At 45.2% G+C, this 20513-nt stretch overlaps 1 protein-coding gene across 1 annotated transcript; it reads right to left on the reverse strand.

The window, feature by feature from the left end:
- Positions 1 to 158: 158 nt before the first annotated feature.
- Positions 159 to 18284, reverse strand: LOC139388792 (AE binding protein 1a). Its single transcript, XM_071135713.1, has 21 exons — positions 17375 to 18284; positions 14086 to 14412; positions 13834 to 13878; positions 13532 to 13615; positions 13246 to 13290; positions 13089 to 13142; positions 12941 to 13000; positions 12226 to 12303; positions 11504 to 11613; positions 8210 to 8349; positions 7805 to 7889; positions 7569 to 7713; positions 7289 to 7368; positions 6908 to 7031; positions 6606 to 6802; positions 6219 to 6392; positions 5902 to 6033; positions 5453 to 5708; positions 4651 to 4790; positions 1456 to 1555; positions 159 to 1324 (listed from the first exon to the last, which is right to left on the reverse strand). Exons 1-21 carry the CDS (start codon positions 17616 to 17618, stop codon positions 735 to 737), a joined length of 3210 nt encoding a protein of 1069 aa, XP_070991814.1. The 5' UTR covers positions 17619 to 18284; the 3' UTR covers positions 159 to 734.
- Between the last annotated feature and the right edge of the window lie 2229 nt (positions 18285 to 20513).

Raw genomic sequence — 20513 nt, forward strand, 5'->3', positions numbered from 1 at the left:
GTGATAAGGCTTCATGGACTGAACGTCTTTCGGAGCTAATTTTTGACCGTCTGTGTCAGAGATCAGCTGCTCTCGCACTGAGAAGGAGAAGCTTTGGGAAAGCTCTTTTTCACCCAAACATGATTCTAAAATTGCAACCAGAACCAGTCAACACAAAATACATCAAAGACACTTGTTTATTTTGGATTTATCTATACACACGAAAGCCTCCTGGTCAAAATGACCTCCGACATCATGTTTTTATACACAGACAGACATTCCACAACACATCAGTGTGTCCACCTTTTGAAGTGAAGGTTCATGACCCTAAATGAGGGAAAGTCATTTAATTTCATGGCGAAAAAGAGAGGTTTAGACGACTCAAAAAGTGGAAATGGGTCAACATAATAGCAAGGCTAGATACCTCAGAGTAGGCTTGCCTGAGTAAATAATACCGTTAGCATGCCTTTGACTCCCTGATCTGCACAGAAAGACAGCCCTATTATCTGATCAATGTGTGCGTCACAAGAATATATCAGAATAAATGTAAAACCATCATGAGACATTAATAGAAGAGCACCACAAAGAAGTATTATTCTTTTAATATAAAAAGTGCTACAAAAAATGCAGTTACAATATTGTCTTTCAGCACGAGACGGAATTAAATTTGTTTTTTATTTCCCACAATTTGAATAATGCCTTTTAGCTATGATTGTGTATTTACAGACTGTAATTTGTTACTTTAGCAATTCAATTTAGTAATCATCAAACTTGTAATCAAATATGTAGTCCTGTGTGGGCTCTGACTCCTGGATTTCCGTGAGGATCTCGGCCTGCGTGGGCTCTGTGTACGAACTCTCCACAGGGAACCACGAGTCATACCAGGAAGTAGTGCTCTCGGTCACCAGCTCCGCCGTCGTCGTGGGGGCCGGTGTGCTGGTCGTGGTGGCAACGGTCGTGGTGGTGGAGAGGTTGGCCCTGAGTCTCCGCAGGCGGCGCAGGCGCATCAGCCGTAAGCGGCGGAGATTCTTAGCATTCTGGGAGTCGGCTGCCCTGCCACCGGTGTCCGTCTTTGTGGTGTTCATGCTGCCAACGGCTCCACCACTGATGTCACTTCCTGCCTGGGGTGGTGCTTTGGTGACAAGCCGTATTGGCTTCTTGCCGTGGAGGTCCATGATCTGCTTGATGCGATCCCAGTTGGACTTGGCCAGGGTGAAGCTGCAGGGGGTGGCCCCGGAGTCGTAGCCCACCATGCACAGCCGAGTCTGGGGAGTGTGGCCTTCGGCGCGGGCCATCACACGGTACTCCCCAGGGTTCAACAACCGCCAGTAGTCTCCGGCTGCAGCTACGGGGGGGGGGGGAGGAGACCAGAAAGAGAGGATCAGAAATGTCATATCATTTTGGAAGGAAATACCATGTACATTTGCCTTTGGTCTTCCTCTGCGATATGCTGTGTGTGTGTAAATGCAGGTTTACCAGTCTTGACGTCGTGCTTGATACCTTCCACAGAGATGGTGGCGTTGGCCAGAGGATTTCCCTCCATGTCCCTCACTATACCCTTTATCCCACGATGCACCTGGCACAGGAAACAGAACCTCTATCAGGGCTCAACGCTCAGATGACATCACTGGGCGCAATTCAGTCAAGTACAGCATTTACTCAGTGGCATATAGGGAAAGGGGGATTCCTGGTCAGTTGTACAACTAAATTACTTCAACTGAAATGTATCTTCCGCATTTAAACCAACCCCTCTGAATCAGAGGTGCGGGGCGCTGCCATAATCAACATCCACGTCTTCAGCACCAGTGGGTTAACTGCCTTGCTCAGGGGCAGAACAACATATTTTTACCTTGTCAGCTCAGGGATTTGATACAGCAACCTTTCGGTTATTGGCCCAACATTCTAACCATTGGGCCACCTGCCACCCTTACTTTCTTGGGGACCTGAATATTGACTGGTTTTCATCAAGCTGTCCTCTCAAGTGGAAGCTTCTTACTGTGACCAGTGCCTGTAATCTGGTTCAGGTTATTAATCAACCTACCAGAGTGTTTACAAACACTACAGGAACAAGATCATCCACATGTATCAATCACATTTTTACTAATGCTGCAGAACTTTGTTCTAAAGCTGTATCCGTACCCATTGGCTGCAGCGATCACAATATAGTGGCTATATCCAGGAATGCCAAAGTTCCAACAGCTGGGCCTAAAATAGTGTATAAGAGATCATACAAAAGATTTTGCTGTGACTCTTATGTGGATGATGTTAAAAATATTTGTTGGTCTGATGTGATTCATGAGGAGCATCCAGATGCTGCACTTGATGAATTTATGAAATTGCTTCTTCCAATTATTGATAAACATGCACCTGTTAAGAAACTGATTGTTAGAACTGTTAAGGCTCCATGGATTGATGAGGAATTGAACAACTGTATGGTTGAAAGAGATGGGCAAAAGGAGTGGCTAATAAGTCTGGCTGTACATCTGACTGGCTGACTTACTGCAAATTGAGAAATTATGTGACTAAACTCAACACAAAGAAGAAGAAACTGTATTATGAAGCCAAGATCAACGATATAAAGAACGATGGAAAAACATTTTGGAGAACTTTAAATGAAATTATGGGCAGAAAGACAAATTCAACTCCGTCTTTCATCGAATCAGATGGCTTATTCATCACAAAACCATTTGATGTTGCCAATTATTTTAATGATTATTTCATTGGCAAAGTGGGCAAACTTAGGCAGGAAATGCCCACGACAAACAGTGAGCAATTATATTTATGCATAAAAAGCAAATAATGAAAGAAAAGCAGTGCAGGTTTGAATTTTGTAAAGTTAGTGAGGGAAAGGTGGAAAAATGTATTGTTACTGATCAATAATGACAAACCTCCTGGCGTTGACAATTTAGATGGAAAGCTACTGAGGATGTTGGCTGACTCTATAGCCACTCCTGTCATATTTTTAATCTGAGCCTAAAGGAAAGTCTTTGTCCTCAGGCCTGGAGGGAAGCCAAAGTAATTCCGCTACCCAAGAGTGGTAAAGCGGCCTTTACTGGTTCTAACAGCAGACCTATAAGCTTGTAGCCAGCTCTTAGCAAACTGTTGGAAAGAAATGTGTTTGACCAAATACAATGCTATTTCTCTATAAATGAATTAGTAACAGACTTTCAGCATGCTTATAGAGAAGGGCACTCAACTGACACAAATGAGTGATGATTGGTTGAAAGAAATTGATAATAAGAAGATTGTGGGAGCTGTGCTGTTAGATTTCAGTGCAGCCTTTGATATTATTGACCATAACCTGTTGTTGAAAAAACTTAATTAAGTGCTATGGCTTTTCAACCTCTGCCACCATATCGTGGATTCAGAGCTATCTATCTAATATAACTCAAAGGATTTTCTTTAATGGAAGCGTCTCTAATGTCAAACATGTAAAGTGTGGGGTACCGCAGGGCAGCTCTCTAGGCCCTCTACTCTTTTCTATTTTTAACAATGACCTGCCACTGGCATTAAACAAAGCATGTGTGTCCATGTATGCTGATGATTCAACCATATATGCATCAGCAACCGCAGCTAATGAAGTCACTGAAACCCTTAAAAAGAGTTGCAGTCTGTTTTGGAATGGGTGGCCAGTAATAAACTGGTCCTGAACATCTCTAAAACTAAGAGCATTGTATTAGGTACAAATCATTCCTTAAGTGCTAGACCTCAGCTGAATCTGGTAATGAATGGTGTGGCTGTTGAACAAGTTGAAGAGACTAAATTACTTGGCGTTACCTTAGATTGTAAACTGTCATGGTCAAAACATATAGATTCAATGGTTGTAAAGATTTAGGAGAGGTCTAGCCGTAATAAAGAGATGCTCTGCTTTTTTGACACCACACTCCAAAAAGCAAGTTCTGCAGGCCTTAGTTTTGTCTAATCTTGATTATTGTCCATCTGTGTGGTTGACAGCTGCAAGGAAAGACCTAGTTAAGCTGCAGCTGGCCCAGAACAGAGCGGCACGTTTTGCTCTTAATTGTAATCAGAGGGCTGATATAAATACCATACATGCCAGTCTCTCCAGGCTAAGAGTTGAGGAGAGACTGACTGCATCACTTCTTTTTATAAGAAACAATGTGTTGAAAATCCCAAATTGTTTGCATAGTCAGTTTATACACATCTCAGACACACACACACCTATCCCACCAAACATGCCACCAGGGGTCTTTTCACAGTCCCCAAATCCAGAACAAATTCAAGAAAGCGTACAGTATTATATAGAGCCCTTAATGCATGGAACTTTCTTCCATCTCATATTGCTCAAATAAACAGCAAACCTGGTTTAAAAAAACAGAAAAAGTAACACCTCGCAGCACAATGCCTCTCCCCTATTTGACCTAGATAGTGTGTGTGTATCTGCATTGATATGTAGGCTACGTGTGCCATTTTAAAAATGTATGTAGTTCTGTCCTTGAGCTGTTCTTGTCTAATGATGTTCTGTATTATGTTTCATGTTTTATGTGGACCCCAGGAAGAGTAGCTGCTGCTTTTGCAACAGCTAATGGGGATCCTAATAAAATACCAAATGTTTATAAAATAACAAAGTAACAAAAGGCACAGTAAAATGCATTAAAAAACAAGATAATATTAAACATTAATTGATGTTGTCTTTGTAGTGTGTATTCTGACCTGTTCTATGAAGGACAGTAGTGCCTCTCGGTTGTTCTCCCACTCCAAAGGCAGCTCACTCTCGTGCGGAAACTTGTCACAGCCCAAGAAGACGGACAGCTCAAAGCAGTTAGTGTGCAGGTAGCTGAAGTCATTCATACCTGGAGGTTTAAATCATGAGGGAAGTATAAAACATGAGATGGATTTTCTTAACACTGTCTGCTTCTCTCTATCTCTCTTTAACCTGATTCTTCATACTTATTTCTTCCTCTCTCTGTCACACCCTGATCTGTTTCACCCGTCTTTGTGCTTGTCTCCACCCACCTCCAGGTGTGGCACATCTTCCCCATTTATCCCCAGTGTATTTATACCTGTGTTCTCTGTTTGTTACCAGTTCGTTTTGTTTTGTCAAGCATACCAGCGTTTTCCCCGTGCTCCTGTCTTGCTCTAGTTTCTGTTTTCCCGGTTTTGACCATTCTGCCTGCCCTGAGCCAGCCTGATGTTTTGTACCTTTTCACACCACCCTGGATTACTGACCTCTGCCTGCCCTGAGCCTACCTGCTGTTCTGTACCTTTTGGACTCTGCTCTGGATTACTGACCTCTGTCTGCCCTTGATCTGTAATTTACCTGCCCCACTGTTTTTGTAATAACCTTTTGTTACCTCGAAACTGACTGCATCTGGGTCTTCTCCTGAGCCTTGATACTCTCCTTTTTTTCTCCCTTTTTCTCTCTATCTCTCTCCCGCGCCCTTGCTTCAGACTCCTCTCTTCTCTCGCCTCTCCTCCACTCTTCACGTCTTTCCCCGTCCCCATTGACACTCACTCCCCACCACAGGCTTCCAGCTGGCCCTGTTGATAATGCCCTGTCCCCCAGAGATGTCGTCGGTGTGGCAGGAGCCCCGCTGGGTCTCCGTCATGGTCAAGTGGCTGTGGGCGTACGACATGGCCAGCCAGCGGAACATGGTGTCGTCTGCCGTCTCCCGTAGCGCGTCCCCGTTCTGACGCTGCATCCGGGCCCACGTCTCCTCATTCATCTCATGGTCCATACCGGGCCGAGACCCACGCCGAGACCCCAACGTCTGTTGAAAGACACAGGAATCAGATTATGTTAATGTAATAGAAGGTAGCAGGGCTGGAAATGGGATCCTATTCTCTTGGGTCCCTGTGCAGATATAAATCTATGGGTACGTCTGAAATTCCCTAGATAAAGATTCCCGATATAGGATACTACTTTTCCTGCTTTATCTTATTTCAGTCACAACCGAAACCCACCCCTGCAGCCCTTGGAGGCCGCTGCATATCAAACGGGTATGCCACTACTTTTTCTCCCCCCTGCAAATTGGCTCCCAACACAAATGGGGTCCGCTCCATCCAGTTAATGACAGCTTTGGTCTCCAGGGCAACCTACAAAAAGAGAGAGAGAGAGAGAGAAAATAGAGATGTCACCCCAGAAATTCAAACTAGTATAATTGGAAATTGAGAGAGAGAAAGAGACAAAACGAGAGAGAAAATAGAGACTAGTGTAATTGGAAATTGAACAGTACAAAATCAATAACAGAAACAACAATGTCTCGAGCCCAAACACTCACAGAGCCATTGAGGAAGTTCTCTGGGAGTGGGATGTGGTGATTGGGTACAATGCGTGGGACCCAGCCCCTGTCCTCTGCCCCCCACAGAACACTGTTGAGGTCCGGGAAGTTCTGGAAGATATCGTATCCCTCCTCCGTCCAGTGGCCCAGACCCCAGTTCCCCATCTCAGAGCCCTGGAGACGAGAGAGGAGAGGTGAGAAAATGCCATCTCTATTGGAGAGATTATTGCAAATACACTTCTTAGAGCAGGCAGTTTAGGACCTGTGGGGAGAGAAATAGGATATGGAAAGAACATTATGTAATGTTACATTGGTTCCCGTTTCATCAATTAAAACATATATATTCCTTGTTGGAGCATCTTTCTGGAATGAGCCCAGGTCCCTCACCATCTCGTAAGCCAGTTCGTAGGCGTCTGGGTTGAGTGAGGGAACCAGGTGTATTCTCACACCCTCCACCAGGCGGCGCACTCGGGGGTTGTCGTCATTGTACTCCTTACACATGAATTGCATCAGCAGGAGGAGCAGCTCCCGCCCCAGCGCCTCATTGCCATGGAGACCCGCCGTGTAGCGAAACTCCGGCTCACCTGTTGAGTAAGATGTCTTTATGTGACAGTGTTTTGTGATCACTTAGTATGTGTGCGAGGTCCGTTGCTGTATGGCTCACCAATTACTCTCACACACACACACACCTGTCTGGTGTTCCCCGGGGTTGTCAGAGATCTCCATGGCGTACATCTTCAGGCCAGCAGAACTCTTCCCAATGTTATAGATCCTTGTGATGTTAGGACACTCCTCATTTATCACCTTCATCATCTGGGATGGAGAGAGGGAGGGAGGAGAGAGAAGGGAGGTGGGAGAGAGGAAGGGAGGAGAGGGAGGTGGGAGATATGGGAAGATGGAGGGAGAGAGGAGAGTGATGTGTTAGGTGGGCGTGACGGAGGGGGAGATGGAGCAGGAGGAGAGAGTGGGAGAGGAGGATAGAGAGAGAGGGATGAGGGAGAGATGAAAGAGGGACAGTGGCTATCTCACCTGACATACCCACCTGTGCCCCACTCTCATTTTAGACTCACCTGTCTCATGTCCTTATAGTTGTGGTGTCTGTAGTCCAGGTCGTCTGTGGGGTGGACCTCATTCTCACTACGGAAGCTGCCTGCGGGGAGTGAAGGGAGGAACAACATTGGAAGCATGTGGTGGAATTCATATGGGAGAGTAACGGGGATGGTTGTGGGCGTGATTATGATCCTTTTATAGGTTATGAGGTGATGGAGTTAGGGACGTGATGAGGTTCTGGAGTTGTTGGAGGGGATGTTTTCACTGAGGTGATGGGGTTATGCATTGTGCTGTACTCACTTGGCAGTTGGCAGGCCATGATCTCAGCTCTGAGACACAAGCTACCGTTCCAGCTCTGGGGAAGGATACGGATGTAACGTGCCACAATTGGCCAATCAAACTGCACCATCACTGGCGTGTCCCTATCCACATTGCCATAGAACAACTGGAGGGATGGAGAGGGGAAGGATTAGAGAGGAGGAAAGTTGAGATAATAAATTGGCAGCTGCACTGACCAATCTTAAGAGGTTACTCACCCACTCCGCATAGCCATCGTGGAGCACCGTCCAATCACGACTGTCGTTACTGAAGGACACGTGGAACGTGGACACAAAATCTTCTCTGAAATACAGGAAGAGAGAGCGAGAGAAAGAGACTTTATACGAATAGCCAACATTGTGTAATCTTTAACATTCAAAGTGCCATTTGATTCCACAGGAAATATTCAAATTCCTATTACTTTTTCCTTATAATAATTTTTGCAGCATTCTGCTTATCTAATGGATAAAAAAAACATTGATGTGAATGGTGTTTGGTTTGTATTAATTTCATGTGTTGTTCATTTCAAATCAATTGTGCAGGCTAATGGGGATTCCAACTGGCCCTGGCTGTGTGAACAGTGCAGTGACCCCAGGGCAGTGACCCCGGACAGCAGGACTTACACTGTGTCTGAATTCCTGCCCTGTACAATGACTCCAGTGAACTCCACCTCTCTGCGAGCGTCCACCTCAAACCAGTGGTTATTCTCCTCTGGCTCTGCGCACCACGCACCCCCGTACACACCGTCGTCATCACCGGAACTCTGGGGAGACAAAATTATCCCCTCAACTGGTCAATCATGCAGCATCCTCTTAAGATCTGAGGAAATAGTTGGAAGGAAAAGCTCCCTAGGTAGGAATGAACCTTGAGAGTAACCTGTCTCTAGAGGGGGAGCCCATTTTCCAGTACTATGGTGGCAAGATGGTGCCGACAGACATGGCAGCTCTGCTTCTAGCTCCTAAGCAAATTTGCAATACTTAGTATTTTGTGTTATTTCTTACATTTTTAGCCCAGAGCGTTTTTTTGTGTTTTTGCATACAGCCGGAAATAACTTTCGGATATCAGAGCGAAGGTAACAGACAGGAATAAAGAACTCTTCGGGAAGAACAAGGGCGGTGCTGTATGTTTCATGATTATTTTAACTACTCATGGTGTGATTGTGATAACATACAGAAACTCAAGTCCTTTGGTTCACCTGACCTAGAATACCTCACAATCAAATGCAGACCGTATTACCTCCCAAGAGAATTCTCTTTGGTTATAGTCACTGCCGTGTATATTCCCCTCCAGCCGATACCACAACAGCCATCAAGGACCTACACTGGACATAATGCAAACTGGAAACCACATATCCTGAGGCGGCATTCATTGTAGCTGGGGATTTTAACAAAGAACATTTTAGGAAAACACTACCAAAGTTCTATCAACACTTTTGCTGTAGTACTCGCTTTGGTAAAACACTCCCCCTTTCGAAATGCCTACAAGGCCCTCCCCCGCCCTCCCTTCAGCAAATCAGATCCAAACTCCATTTTACTCCTTCCTTCCTATAGGCAGAAACTCAAATAGGAAGTACCAGTGCTAAGGTCTATTCAGCGCTGGTCTGACCAATCAGAATCGATGCTTCAAGATTGTTTTGATCACGCGAACTGGGATATGTTCCGGGTAGCCTCTGAGAATAACATTGACGTATACACGGACACGGTGAGTGAGTTCATCAGGAAGTCTATAGGGGATGTTGTTCCCACTGTGACTATTAAAATCTACCCAAAGCAGAAAACATGGATAGATGGCAGCATTTGCGCAAAACTGAAAGCATGAACAATCGCATTAAACAATGGCAAGGTGACTGATAATATGGTTGAATACAAACAGTGTAATTATTCCCTCCGTAAGGCAATCAAACAGGCAAAACGTCAGTACAGAGACAAAGTGGAGTCACATTTCAATGGCTCAGACAGGATACATATGGGAGGGTCTACAGACAACCACAGACTACAAAGGGAAAACCAGCCACGTCGCGGACACCGTCTTGGTCTCAGACAAGCTAAACACCCTTTTCACCCGCTTTGAGGATAGCATAGTGCCACCGACGCAGCCTGCACCCAAGGACTGTGGGCTCTCGATCTCCATGGCCGATGTGAGTAAGACATTTAAGCGTGTTAACCCTCGCAGGGCTGCCGGCCGAGACGGAATCCCTAGTCGCGTTCTCAGAGCTTGAGCAGACCAGCTGGCTGGAGTGTTTAAGGATATATTCAATCTCCCCCTATCCCAGTCTGCTGTCCACACATGATTCAAAATGGCCACCATTGTTCCTGTACCCAAGAAAGCAAAGGTCACTGAACGAAATGACTACACTCACTTCTGTCATCATGAAGTGCTTTGAGAGGCTAGTTAATGATCATATAATTTCTACCTTACATGACACCCTAGACCCACTTCAATTCGACACAATAGATCCACAGACAATGCAATCGCCATCACACTTCTCTATCCCATTTGGACAACAGGAATACCTACGTAAGAAGGCTGTTCATTGACTATAGCGCAGCCTTCAACACCACAGTACCCTCCAAGCTCATCATTAAGCTCGGGGCCCTGGGTCTGCACCCCACCTTGTGCAACTGGGTCCAGGACTTCCTGACGGACCACCCTCAGGTAGTGAAGGTAGGAAACAACACCTCCACTTTGCTGATCCTCATCACAGGGGCCCCACAAGGGTGCGTGCTCAGCCCCCTCCTGTACTCCCTGTTCACCCATGACTGCTTGGCCACGCACGCCTCCAACTCAATCATCAGGTTTGTAGAATACACAACAGCAGTAGGCCTGATTACCAACAATGGAAACAGCAGAGGGAGCAAGCCCCTATCCACATCGATGGGACCAAAGTGGAGAAGGTGGAAAGCTTCAAGTTCCTCCGCGTACACATCACTGACAATCTGAAATGGACTACCCACACAGACAGTGTGGTGAAGAAGGCACAAAAGTGCATCTTCAACGGCAGGAGGCTAAAGAAATTTGGCTTGGCCTGTAAGACCCTCACAAACTTTTACTGATGCACAATTGTGAGCATCCTGTTGGGCTGTATCACCGCCTGGCACGGCAACTGCACCACCAACAAGCACTGGGATCTCCAGAGGGTGATGCGGCGCATCACCGGGGGCACACTGCCTGACCCCCAGGACACCTACAGCACAGGAAGACCAAAAATATCATCAAGGACATCAACCACCCGAGCCACAGCCTGTTCACCCCGCTATTATCTTTAAGGCAACGTCAGTACAGGTGCATCAAAGCTGGGACCTAGAGACTGAAAAACAGCTTCTATCTCAAGGCCATCAGACAGTTAAATAGCCATCACTCGCCGGCTACCACTCGGTTACTCAACCCTGCATCTTCGAGGCTGCTGCCCTATATACATAGACATGGCCACTTTAATAATGGAACACTAGTCACTTTAATCATGTTTACATTACTGCTTTACTCATCTCATATGTATATACTGTATTCTATTCTACTGTATTTTAGTCAATGCCACTCCGACATTGCTCAATCTAACGTTTATATATTTATTAATTCCATTCTTTTACTTTTAGATTTGTGTGTATTGGTATGAATTGTTAGATACTTCTGCACTGTTGGAGCTAGGAACACAAGCATTTTGCTACACCTGCAATAACATCTGCTAAACACGTGTATGTGACCAATAACATTTTATTTTATTTGGTGTCCAGTATGTAGTATTCTAAGTATATCTGCAGTACTATGGTGTGTATGTTATGTAGTATATGTTATACAATACAGTGTGTACCTGCATGTGGAGCCTGCCCCTCTAAGCAGAGAAACCGTGGTGAGACTGAGACAAGGCAATACTATGGTGTAGTACTGTGTATCTCTATACTATAGTGTACTCTGTGTACCTGCATGTTGAGCCTGCCTCTCTGAGCTGAGAAGCCGTGGTGAGACTGAGACGAGGCCAGCAGCTGGTCATCATCAACACGATGGGACTCCAGGCCTAGAGGAGGGCATTCTGGGAAAACAAAACAAAACAACTGAAAACTAATGGGACACACACCAAAACAGTTTAGTCATCCATGCTAAATGTTTTGGTCTGTAGTCGTCAAGAGCAACAGGCTAAAAACACAGTCCAATACTGACCACATCTTACACAACCACACACAATGCTTTTTTTTTATTCTGAAAAGGCTATAAGGGAATGGTTGTTTTCAAGTGCTAAAAAACATTTTTTTGCTTTCTCATAGCATTCTTTTTCCTTTTTATGAGGTCTCGGAGGCCGTAACACGAGTCTCAGATCTGGTACTTGGAAGAGAAAGAGACGGTGAGATAAAGAGAGAACAGGCTAGTCGTCTCCTAGTCTGACTGTACAGTAAACATCTATTTCTGGCCGGACCAGAAGGCTGATTGTGGAGAAAACAAGTTTATTACAGGAAACAGAAGAAAACAGGCCAGCATTCCAACAGTATCTAACTGCGACAGATAAACACTCACATATCAAAGACTGTGACCGAGACATTTACTGTAGGGAAGGTTTGGGAGTATAGGGTTAGGGGTTCAAGTAAAGTTGAAGCTGATCATTGGTGAATATGATTATGAAAACTGGGTTTTGAGGTGATTTTCTTACTCTTGGACTCGGCGTGTAACGGGATCTGCCTCAGCCTCTCCTCCTCTTCCTCTTCCCACATCTTCCTCAGTCGCTCCACTGTGGTGCAAGACACCGCCATTACTCTCCAGCTCAGCAAGCATCAAATGCTGTCCTCTCATATGTGCTGCCGATATAGCACTGCGCAGTTACTGCCATTCCATTACCCTCCAATAACCCTCCCTGCATATTCTCAAAAACAGATGGCTCAGTTTACTCTATGAAACTTTCCTGATAGGCCTACACCGAGTGGTGAATTTAACATCATCAAATGTACACTTGAAATATCTCCGCCTGCTCTGCACACACTCAAAATGAACCCCAACTCCCCTCCTACCCTCCCTCCCTTCTTCCCTCTCTTCATCCCTCCCCCCCTTGTCTGTCTCACTGATACTGAGGCCCAGGGCGCCAACACGTGACAGCAGCTGTTTTGATAAACCCCATTATTTTCCTTATCGCTCTCCCTTCCTCTCCCCCTTTCTCAATCCACCCCATTCTCTCTCCAACAGCCACATGGCGATTGACTCTTCTCTCCTTCCACTCCCTGGTATTGACACGGTCGCAATCCACAGGATATAACATACCTTGTCCCATAAACAACCCAGTCGCCTAAGTGAGGAATTATCACATAAGGGTGTCCTAAAAGGGACAGAGCTACAGGGTTCTTCCTGGCAGAAAGATTCAAAGAGATTCAGACCTTTCTCCTCCTTCTCCTTGCGAGCTTTCTCTGCCTCCTCCTCTAGCTTCTTAGCTGCCACTGTGGAGAGAGCAGAGGTTGGACGTTACAGAGGGGAGTGCTCTTACAGAGCATGATAAATAACCAGACAGGCAGGTGGTGTACCTACAATCTGCATAATCATACTCTTCGTACCAGGGCATGGGCGGTACGGTGGTTTCCTCTGAAAGAAAAAAACATTTATTTGTGTGCGTGTTAAATAGATGCAAAATAGACGATTGAAACTAGTACTGTAATTTGTTTTACGTGACGGGATTGGCTGTTACCTGGTACATACATAATGACCTCAGTGGTGGTCCTCTCTCTGTCAGCTGTAAACAGACGTTTAGATGTCTTAGAGGGCTGAACAACAACAGTTTTCTGTTTCTGTACTCTACATGAACGTGTTTCCTCTCAACTGTCACAAACATGAGGCTTTGACAATATTAGTGTCTTGCTTTTTTTGCAATTTCTCATAGATGACGTATGATCATAATCTCTGCCAAGCTGAACTCATGCGTCAAAACAGAGAAGATTGGATTGAAAGTGACTGTTGAGTCATGTCAGACGCACGCTTGGCATCCCAGTAATCTTGGTCATGCTCTGTCAGGGTCTTGGAGCCAGCAGAGGGTGGTGTGGGCCCCGAGGGTCTCCTGTCTACTGGGCAGAAACAACACACACACAAACCCCAACGCAGAGTCAACAGAGAACTATTGGCTACAACACCTGCACATTGCAAATGAATGAGATTACACTGAAACGTTACATGAACGTGACCTGTCAAAGGTCTCGCGTGAAAAGAACCAGCTCATAGCACAGAGATAAGCTGATTTCTCATGTGTGATCCCATTGTCTGATATCAAACCATCTCTTACCCTGGCCTGGCTCTTGGGGCTCCTTGGGAGTCACAGGTGGAATCACTGCAGAGACAGTTCTGTTAAGTCATCAACCGTTCTACTCAGTCACAAACCAACGCACTGCATTAAAAGACTATATTGTCTACTGAAACCTACAGCCCACTAAAAGACTAACGTAATATTGTAAAGCATTTTGGGGGTCCTTAGAAAAGCCCTGTATAAATCAAATATACATCTGTCACATTATTTTTAAAGCCTCTGTATAAGTACATCTATCCCAGCCCAGCTCAATCAGCAGTTTCTCCTCCTCTTCCTCCAGAGTGGGTCTTTTGGCCACTGGCTCCACCACCTCGTCCTTCCTTCCAGTCGTCTTGGAGTCCTTCGTAGCTTTGGGCTTGGTGACCTTGAGTGCCTTGGTGGCTTTAGGTGCCTTGGTAGCCTTGGGCTTCTTGGGTGCCTTGGTGGCTTTAGGTGCCTTGGTGGCTTTAGGTGCCTTGGTAGCCTTGGGCTTCTTGGGTGCCTTGGTGGCTTTCGGTGCCTTGGGGGCTTTCTGCTTCTTGGCTTTGGCCTCCCTCTCTGCAGCTTTCTTTGCCCTGGCTGAAGAGAGAGAGATAGAGAGAGTGTGAGAAAAAGCATTTAATAAAAAATGACCACCACCATTACTACACCCTAGATCCATCCAGAAAATTAGAGAAAGAGACTAAAAGGTTGGAACAGAAGACGGGACCACTAACGAGAGAGAGAGAGAGAGAGAGAGAGAGAGAGAGAGAGAGAGAGATCTCCACAGATATCCCTTTGCCCTCTCTTTCCCTCTCTTCTCTTTCCTATTTCCTGAAGGACAGGCCTGAACACATTCTCCCTCTCCCACAGGGTTCAAGGGTTCAGCAATGATGCTGAGCCCTTGTACGGACAGACAGGGTCAGCCAGGTCACTGCTTTGTTTTGGTTTGCAGGCCAGGCAGCCAGCTGGCCAAGCTCAAACCCACCGCGTTGACGGTCCTTCAACTCTCTGAGTGTCGACAGCTGTCCAACTGTTCCTGGTTGGTTCGTTGTGGCTTGTGGATAATGCTTCATTATCGGTGCAATCATTTACACTTCAGTCCCCGCACCAAGCAAGACGTTGAGTTGTAGAGCTACAATGATCACCCAGGAAAGTATTGTGGAATACTACTATTTCATATAATGATTTAAAAGCAGTTTACTTATGGTTAACAAACTTTTTTTTAAACTAGTTTGTAATCAAAAGTGTTCAGAGACTTGCCATACTCAGAGACACTGCAGCTGTGGAAAAAGACTAGTCAACCATTGCCATCCATGCAATTGCCCTCAGACTAGAAGACAGACACAGGACTGTAATACACAGAGCAGTAGCATAACTATCCCCAGACTAGCAGACAGACACAGGACTGTAATACACAGAGTAGTAGCATAACTATCCCCAGACTAGCAGACAGACACAGGACTGTAACAGACAGAGTAATAGCATAACTCTCCCCAGACTAGCAGACAGACACAGGACTGTAACACACAGAGTAGTAGCATAACTATCCCCAGACTAGCAGACAGACACAGGACTGTAACACACAGAGTAGTAGCATAACTATCCCCAGACTAGCAGACAGACACAGGACTGTAACACACAGAGTAGTAGCATAACTATCCCCAGACTAGTAGACAGACACAGGACTGTAACAGACAAAGAAGTGCTTGTTTTCTCCCCGGTAGACTTCAGTAGACCTGCTCCTGCAGCTCTGTTATGGTTCCATGATCACAGCATTACCTAGCTGTCTGAAATGTAAATGTCAACATCCTCACACACACACACAGGCCAGCTAAACACACTGCCCAGGAAACTGTCTGCTCTTTCTCTGTCTACTCACCTTTTCCACTAACATTTTATTGGTAGGTAAGGATTTTCCTCAAGTGCTGTTAATCAATAAGTGAGAACTCAAGCCTGAAGAAGGCTGTTTTTTTCCCCCCATGAAGATACGTTGATATCTGTAGGTAAAAACAATGAAGCACTCCTGGATCCCTGTGAGACGTCTTTGGCACTGTGAATCATGCCATTTTATGACAAGTTAAATGCATAAATCAAGCAGTTTTTGTTCATAATTGTATCTCCCTGCAGCACAACCAAATGAAAGATCACTCAGTGGTTCCCGGTTCTGCAAACTCAGCCTTTTTTTTATTAAAAAAAAAAATGTAGCCTAATTCTAACCGCCCGGAATGGATTTGGAAAGAACTAGTAGAGTTGTGGCTTTGCAGTGGAAAATGTAATAGTGCACACATTAAACATCAACTCCATTGTTACAACTGGGCCCAGTCAGAAATTCTCTCTCCTTACTGTGAAAATGTTTTTGTATTTTACACAAAAGTATTCTGGAAATTGATGGCCTGGGTGTGCAGAAAGATGTTATAATGTATTCAATCAGACAATGCAATATTTTCTCTGGTTCTGCCATGAAAATGCTGTCAGACCGCTAAGTAAGTGTATATGACAGTAACCCTCTCCCTCATCCCTGAATTACTGTATCCTTGAAAACCGGAAACATACACTTTCTTCAGGCTGAGAGTGAGCACAACTCTGCATCAGCCAAACACCACATGGTTACTAATCGGTTAAATCCACAGTAGGGAGTCTTCCCCACTTTCCCACTACAACACAAACTTGTAAAACTTTTTAAGTAAACTGTATGTATATGTATGCATGCCTCTTAGAAAATTGGTCTTCTGAGATCATTTGTGGATAATAAAGACTACTGCACTACGGAGTCTAGACATCAACAGTCTCACTGAAAACATATTGTTGACAGATAACTAACTGTGTGTTTTCCCCACGCAATGGAGAGTGTAGAGAGGATGGGGGGGGGGGGGGGGGGGGGGGGGGGTAAAGAGAGAAGGGTTATAAGAAGAAGGATGATGAAAGGATGGAAACGAAACCCACTGAACCACCCCTTACCACCCCGCTTCTACCATGAGACAGACCAGATGTGTTTGCCATCTACACACACACACACACACACACACACACACACACACACACTGCTGAACTGGGATGTTTCCCACTGCCTGTGAGAAATTGTGAGTGAGAAATTGTGAGTCATTTTTGACAGTAAGAGGCTCAAGGAACGACTCGGGCTCCCACACATTGTTCAATACTATTATTACATATCTAAACTATAGAGAAACAACATTATAGAAAAGTGCTACAGCTCCGTTACCCTCCTCTCTAAGAGGCGACAGCATCAGGCGTGTTGGGTTTGGATGAGACTGGTTGGCTCCATGCACACGTGTTTCAGAGAGGAGTGTGTGGGAATCATTCCGCTGGGAGCTCTACTGGACCAGGATCATCTCTGCCAATGCCTCTGTCTCCACACATGTTTGTGAACAAGACACAACAAGGGGAAAACTGGGCCAAGTCTTTGTTAAGTTTGTTCCCAAGAGGTTACAGGGATTGCTGGTTGATGGACCACCAGGAAGATACAGTCAAGGAGAGAAAGAGAAGAAGAAGAAGAAGAAGAAGAAGAAGAAGAAGAAGAACTGAAGGAGCCACCTCTTACCTTCCTCGACCTCCTCTGGAGATTTCTTCTTCTTTGGTTTGCTCTCCTCCACCTCCACGCCAGGGTCGTCCATCATAACCTCCTCCCTGTTTTCCTCCACCTCTCTCCCACGTGCCACAGGTCCAGTCTGTCTCACCTGTGTCTGGACACGTGCAGTGTCCTGTCCCTCTACACCTCCAGCCCAGCCCAGAACCCAGCAGCACAGGACCAGAGACACCCACAAACTCAACCCTGCACCCCTCATCTTCTTCCTACACTCAGAACCAGGACTCGCAGTGCAACCTGACCCCAGCTCTAAAAAGGCCTTATCTGCCGTGCAGGAGAAGATTCCTCAGTCACTCTGGGTTGTACCAACGAAACAAAGGCAAGGTTGCAGACCAAATAGGCCAACTAATGTTTTAGTGACGCACAAAATCCTCAGGCCACCCACAGTCTCTCACACAGACCAGTCAGAGTAGTCAGCTAACAGATGACCTGCATGAGTTAGACGAGCAACAACAATAGACCATCCAACAGTCCTCAGGTTTAGAAGACGTCTCAGCCGGAGTCAGTCTGTCTTGAAGAGTCTCTAAGAGCTTGAAGAGTCTCTAAGAGCCAGGAGACTGAAGAAAATATTGTTGAAATCTTTGGTGTGTAGAACGTTTTGGTTCGTAGAAGGCTGTGGTGAAAACTTTGGTGTGCAGATGTGTATAGAACTTAGTCCTGTTTGGTGGTGTGTCAGAGAGAGGAGAGGAAGAGGATATAGCTGTGGGCTCAGGGGTTTTAAGCAGCCTCCTGGCAGAGACCAAGGAAAGGAACCGCAGATGCATGCAGGAGTCTAGAGTCTCAGAAGCAGCTACACAGCACACCTCCTGGCTCCCGTCTGTTCCTCTCCCTCTTGCTCCTCCGTAGGCATTCTTCTCTTATCCCCTCTCCTCTCCTCTCCCTCTATCCCCCTCTCCCTCTCTTCACTAAACACAGGGGAGGAGCCTTCCACACTTCACATTCCAGAGGAGGAGAGATAGAGAGGGAGAAAGAAAAGAGAAAAGAGAAGAATAGTAATGAGAATTTAAAAAAAAGAAGAATGTTTAGACTCAAAAGTTGACAAAAGTTGACAAGGAAAAGAGAAAAGAAAAGAGAAAAGAAAAGAGAAGAATAGTAATGAGAATTTTTTAAAAGAAGAGAATGTTTAGACTCAAAAAATTGACAAAGCATTTGCACAGAAAGACAAAATAGTGAATCCATTTTATCCAGCTAGGTCAACATTTTCAATGTGTTCCGGAAAAACTACAGTATTTACACATGAAATGATTTATTGGAGAGGAAAACTCATTCCATCTTTAAGAATGTACCCACATTGTGTGGTTGGATATAAGTGCTTCAGCAGACTTGCTAAAAGACTGCACGCACGCACGCACGCACGCTCGCACACACACACACACACACACACACACACACACACACACAAAAACAACCCAGCTCAGCTTCACATGCCTCCAGGTCATACACGAGATGTCAGGACCTATCCCTCTCGCCTACTCTGCTCTCAAGCAGAAAACAGGAGAGAAAGAGAGAGAAAAAAGAGAGAGAAAGTGTGGAAAGGAGAGTGTGAGCTGAAAGTGAATTTCCCCCCCAAAAATACATGAAGTTACACTGGTTCCCAAAGGTGGGTCGGGACATAGCGGTGAGTTGCAGTTCATTCCTTCAGAGTTCTCTGGGTTCCGACTAGAAACATTGAACGAGAAAGAACCTACAGCTTTGCGTTGGTCGATATACTCTCATAACAAAGAAATATGTTCGTTACTATTCATTCGTCATAGACTTGTACCGAAAGTGACCTACAGTTACAGTAATACATTTAGTATGACCCCAACTCGTGCTCGGACTACTGAGTCTAGGGGCCACTGAGTTACAGAGAGTTATTTATCCTGTGAGAGTAATGGCAGTCAGATGTGCTGTGATGTCTAAGTGCTCAATTTCTAGGCCAGATGTGCTGGGATATCTACGTTCTCTATTTCTGGAGCAGTGAGTCAGACTGAAGAATGTCAGCAGGAGGACATTCCTTTCTATTGCCATGCATCAAAGAACACATCTGATCTGATGTACAAAGAAACGATAGAAGTCTGCTATTCACAGATCATCAGAAGTCAGTGAACATGAATTAAAATGCTATAAACTCAGTGCAGTGTATGTACTTAGCTCAACATACCTGGTTATCATATGTTGTACATTTGATCATGCATAAAAGTTATAAATGAATGGGTCGTGAATTCCTGTACAGTTTATGACTTGGTAGATACGTCTATGTTGAAGCCTCAAGGACGGAAAAATACCTTCCTCATTATTACTGTAGCATGTAACCAGTCACCCAATCAGTCATACTGATGTCTGCATTGTATAATCTGTATCTGTGTGTCTCATGGAAAATTGGCAGATTTATTTCCATAAGATCTCGTCTCTCTCTCTCTCCTGTTCACTTACACACATTTGGCCTTGCTGTTAGTGACTGTGATAGGCCTACAAAGGGTGACCTGATATTATTAACCGTGTGTGTGTGTGTGTGTGTGCGTGCACTATTGGACTCAGTCTTATATTAGTCCCACAGTGACTGAGATCATTTCATGGAGAGAACCAGAGAACCCACCCTCCATTGTTAAAGACAGAGTCAGTGTTGACACTCTGCCCAACGGCTGTGTCCGATTATCAAAGCAAGGACAACGAGCTACGTTTAACCCAATGATGAGGACCATCCAATGACCCATATATTAGCCTGGGTACCAGTCTGTTTGTGCTATCATTCCACTCCTTGCCACTCTTTGTCATGTGAAACATGAATGATAGCACAAACAGACTGGTACCAGCTACCACATACAGTATATCAACAGAACCAACAAAGTATATACCCACGGAAATCAACCCAGACATCAAATATCCTATCACAACCCATGTGGATGTTGTTCTTTAATTCTGGAAGAAAAAAAATAGTTTGTTTCTTAAATGTAACAGAAATTCAAGTCGCCGTTTTCTCTCCGTTTGAGTTAACTATGTTCTCCCCGTTGTGCATTCTTCTGCGGTGGATCCATCTGGTTGTAATAGTGGTGCTGGAGGGGGTGCCTGGTGGTCAAGGAGGAGTTCTGCTTCTCTTAAAGATCTCCAGAAC

Source organism: Oncorhynchus clarkii, chromosome 29 (assembly GCF_045791955.1).
Source record: "Oncorhynchus clarkii lewisi isolate Uvic-CL-2024 chromosome 29, UVic_Ocla_1.0, whole genome shotgun sequence".
Taxonomy (NCBI): domain Eukaryota; kingdom Metazoa; phylum Chordata; class Actinopteri; order Salmoniformes; family Salmonidae; genus Oncorhynchus; species Oncorhynchus clarkii.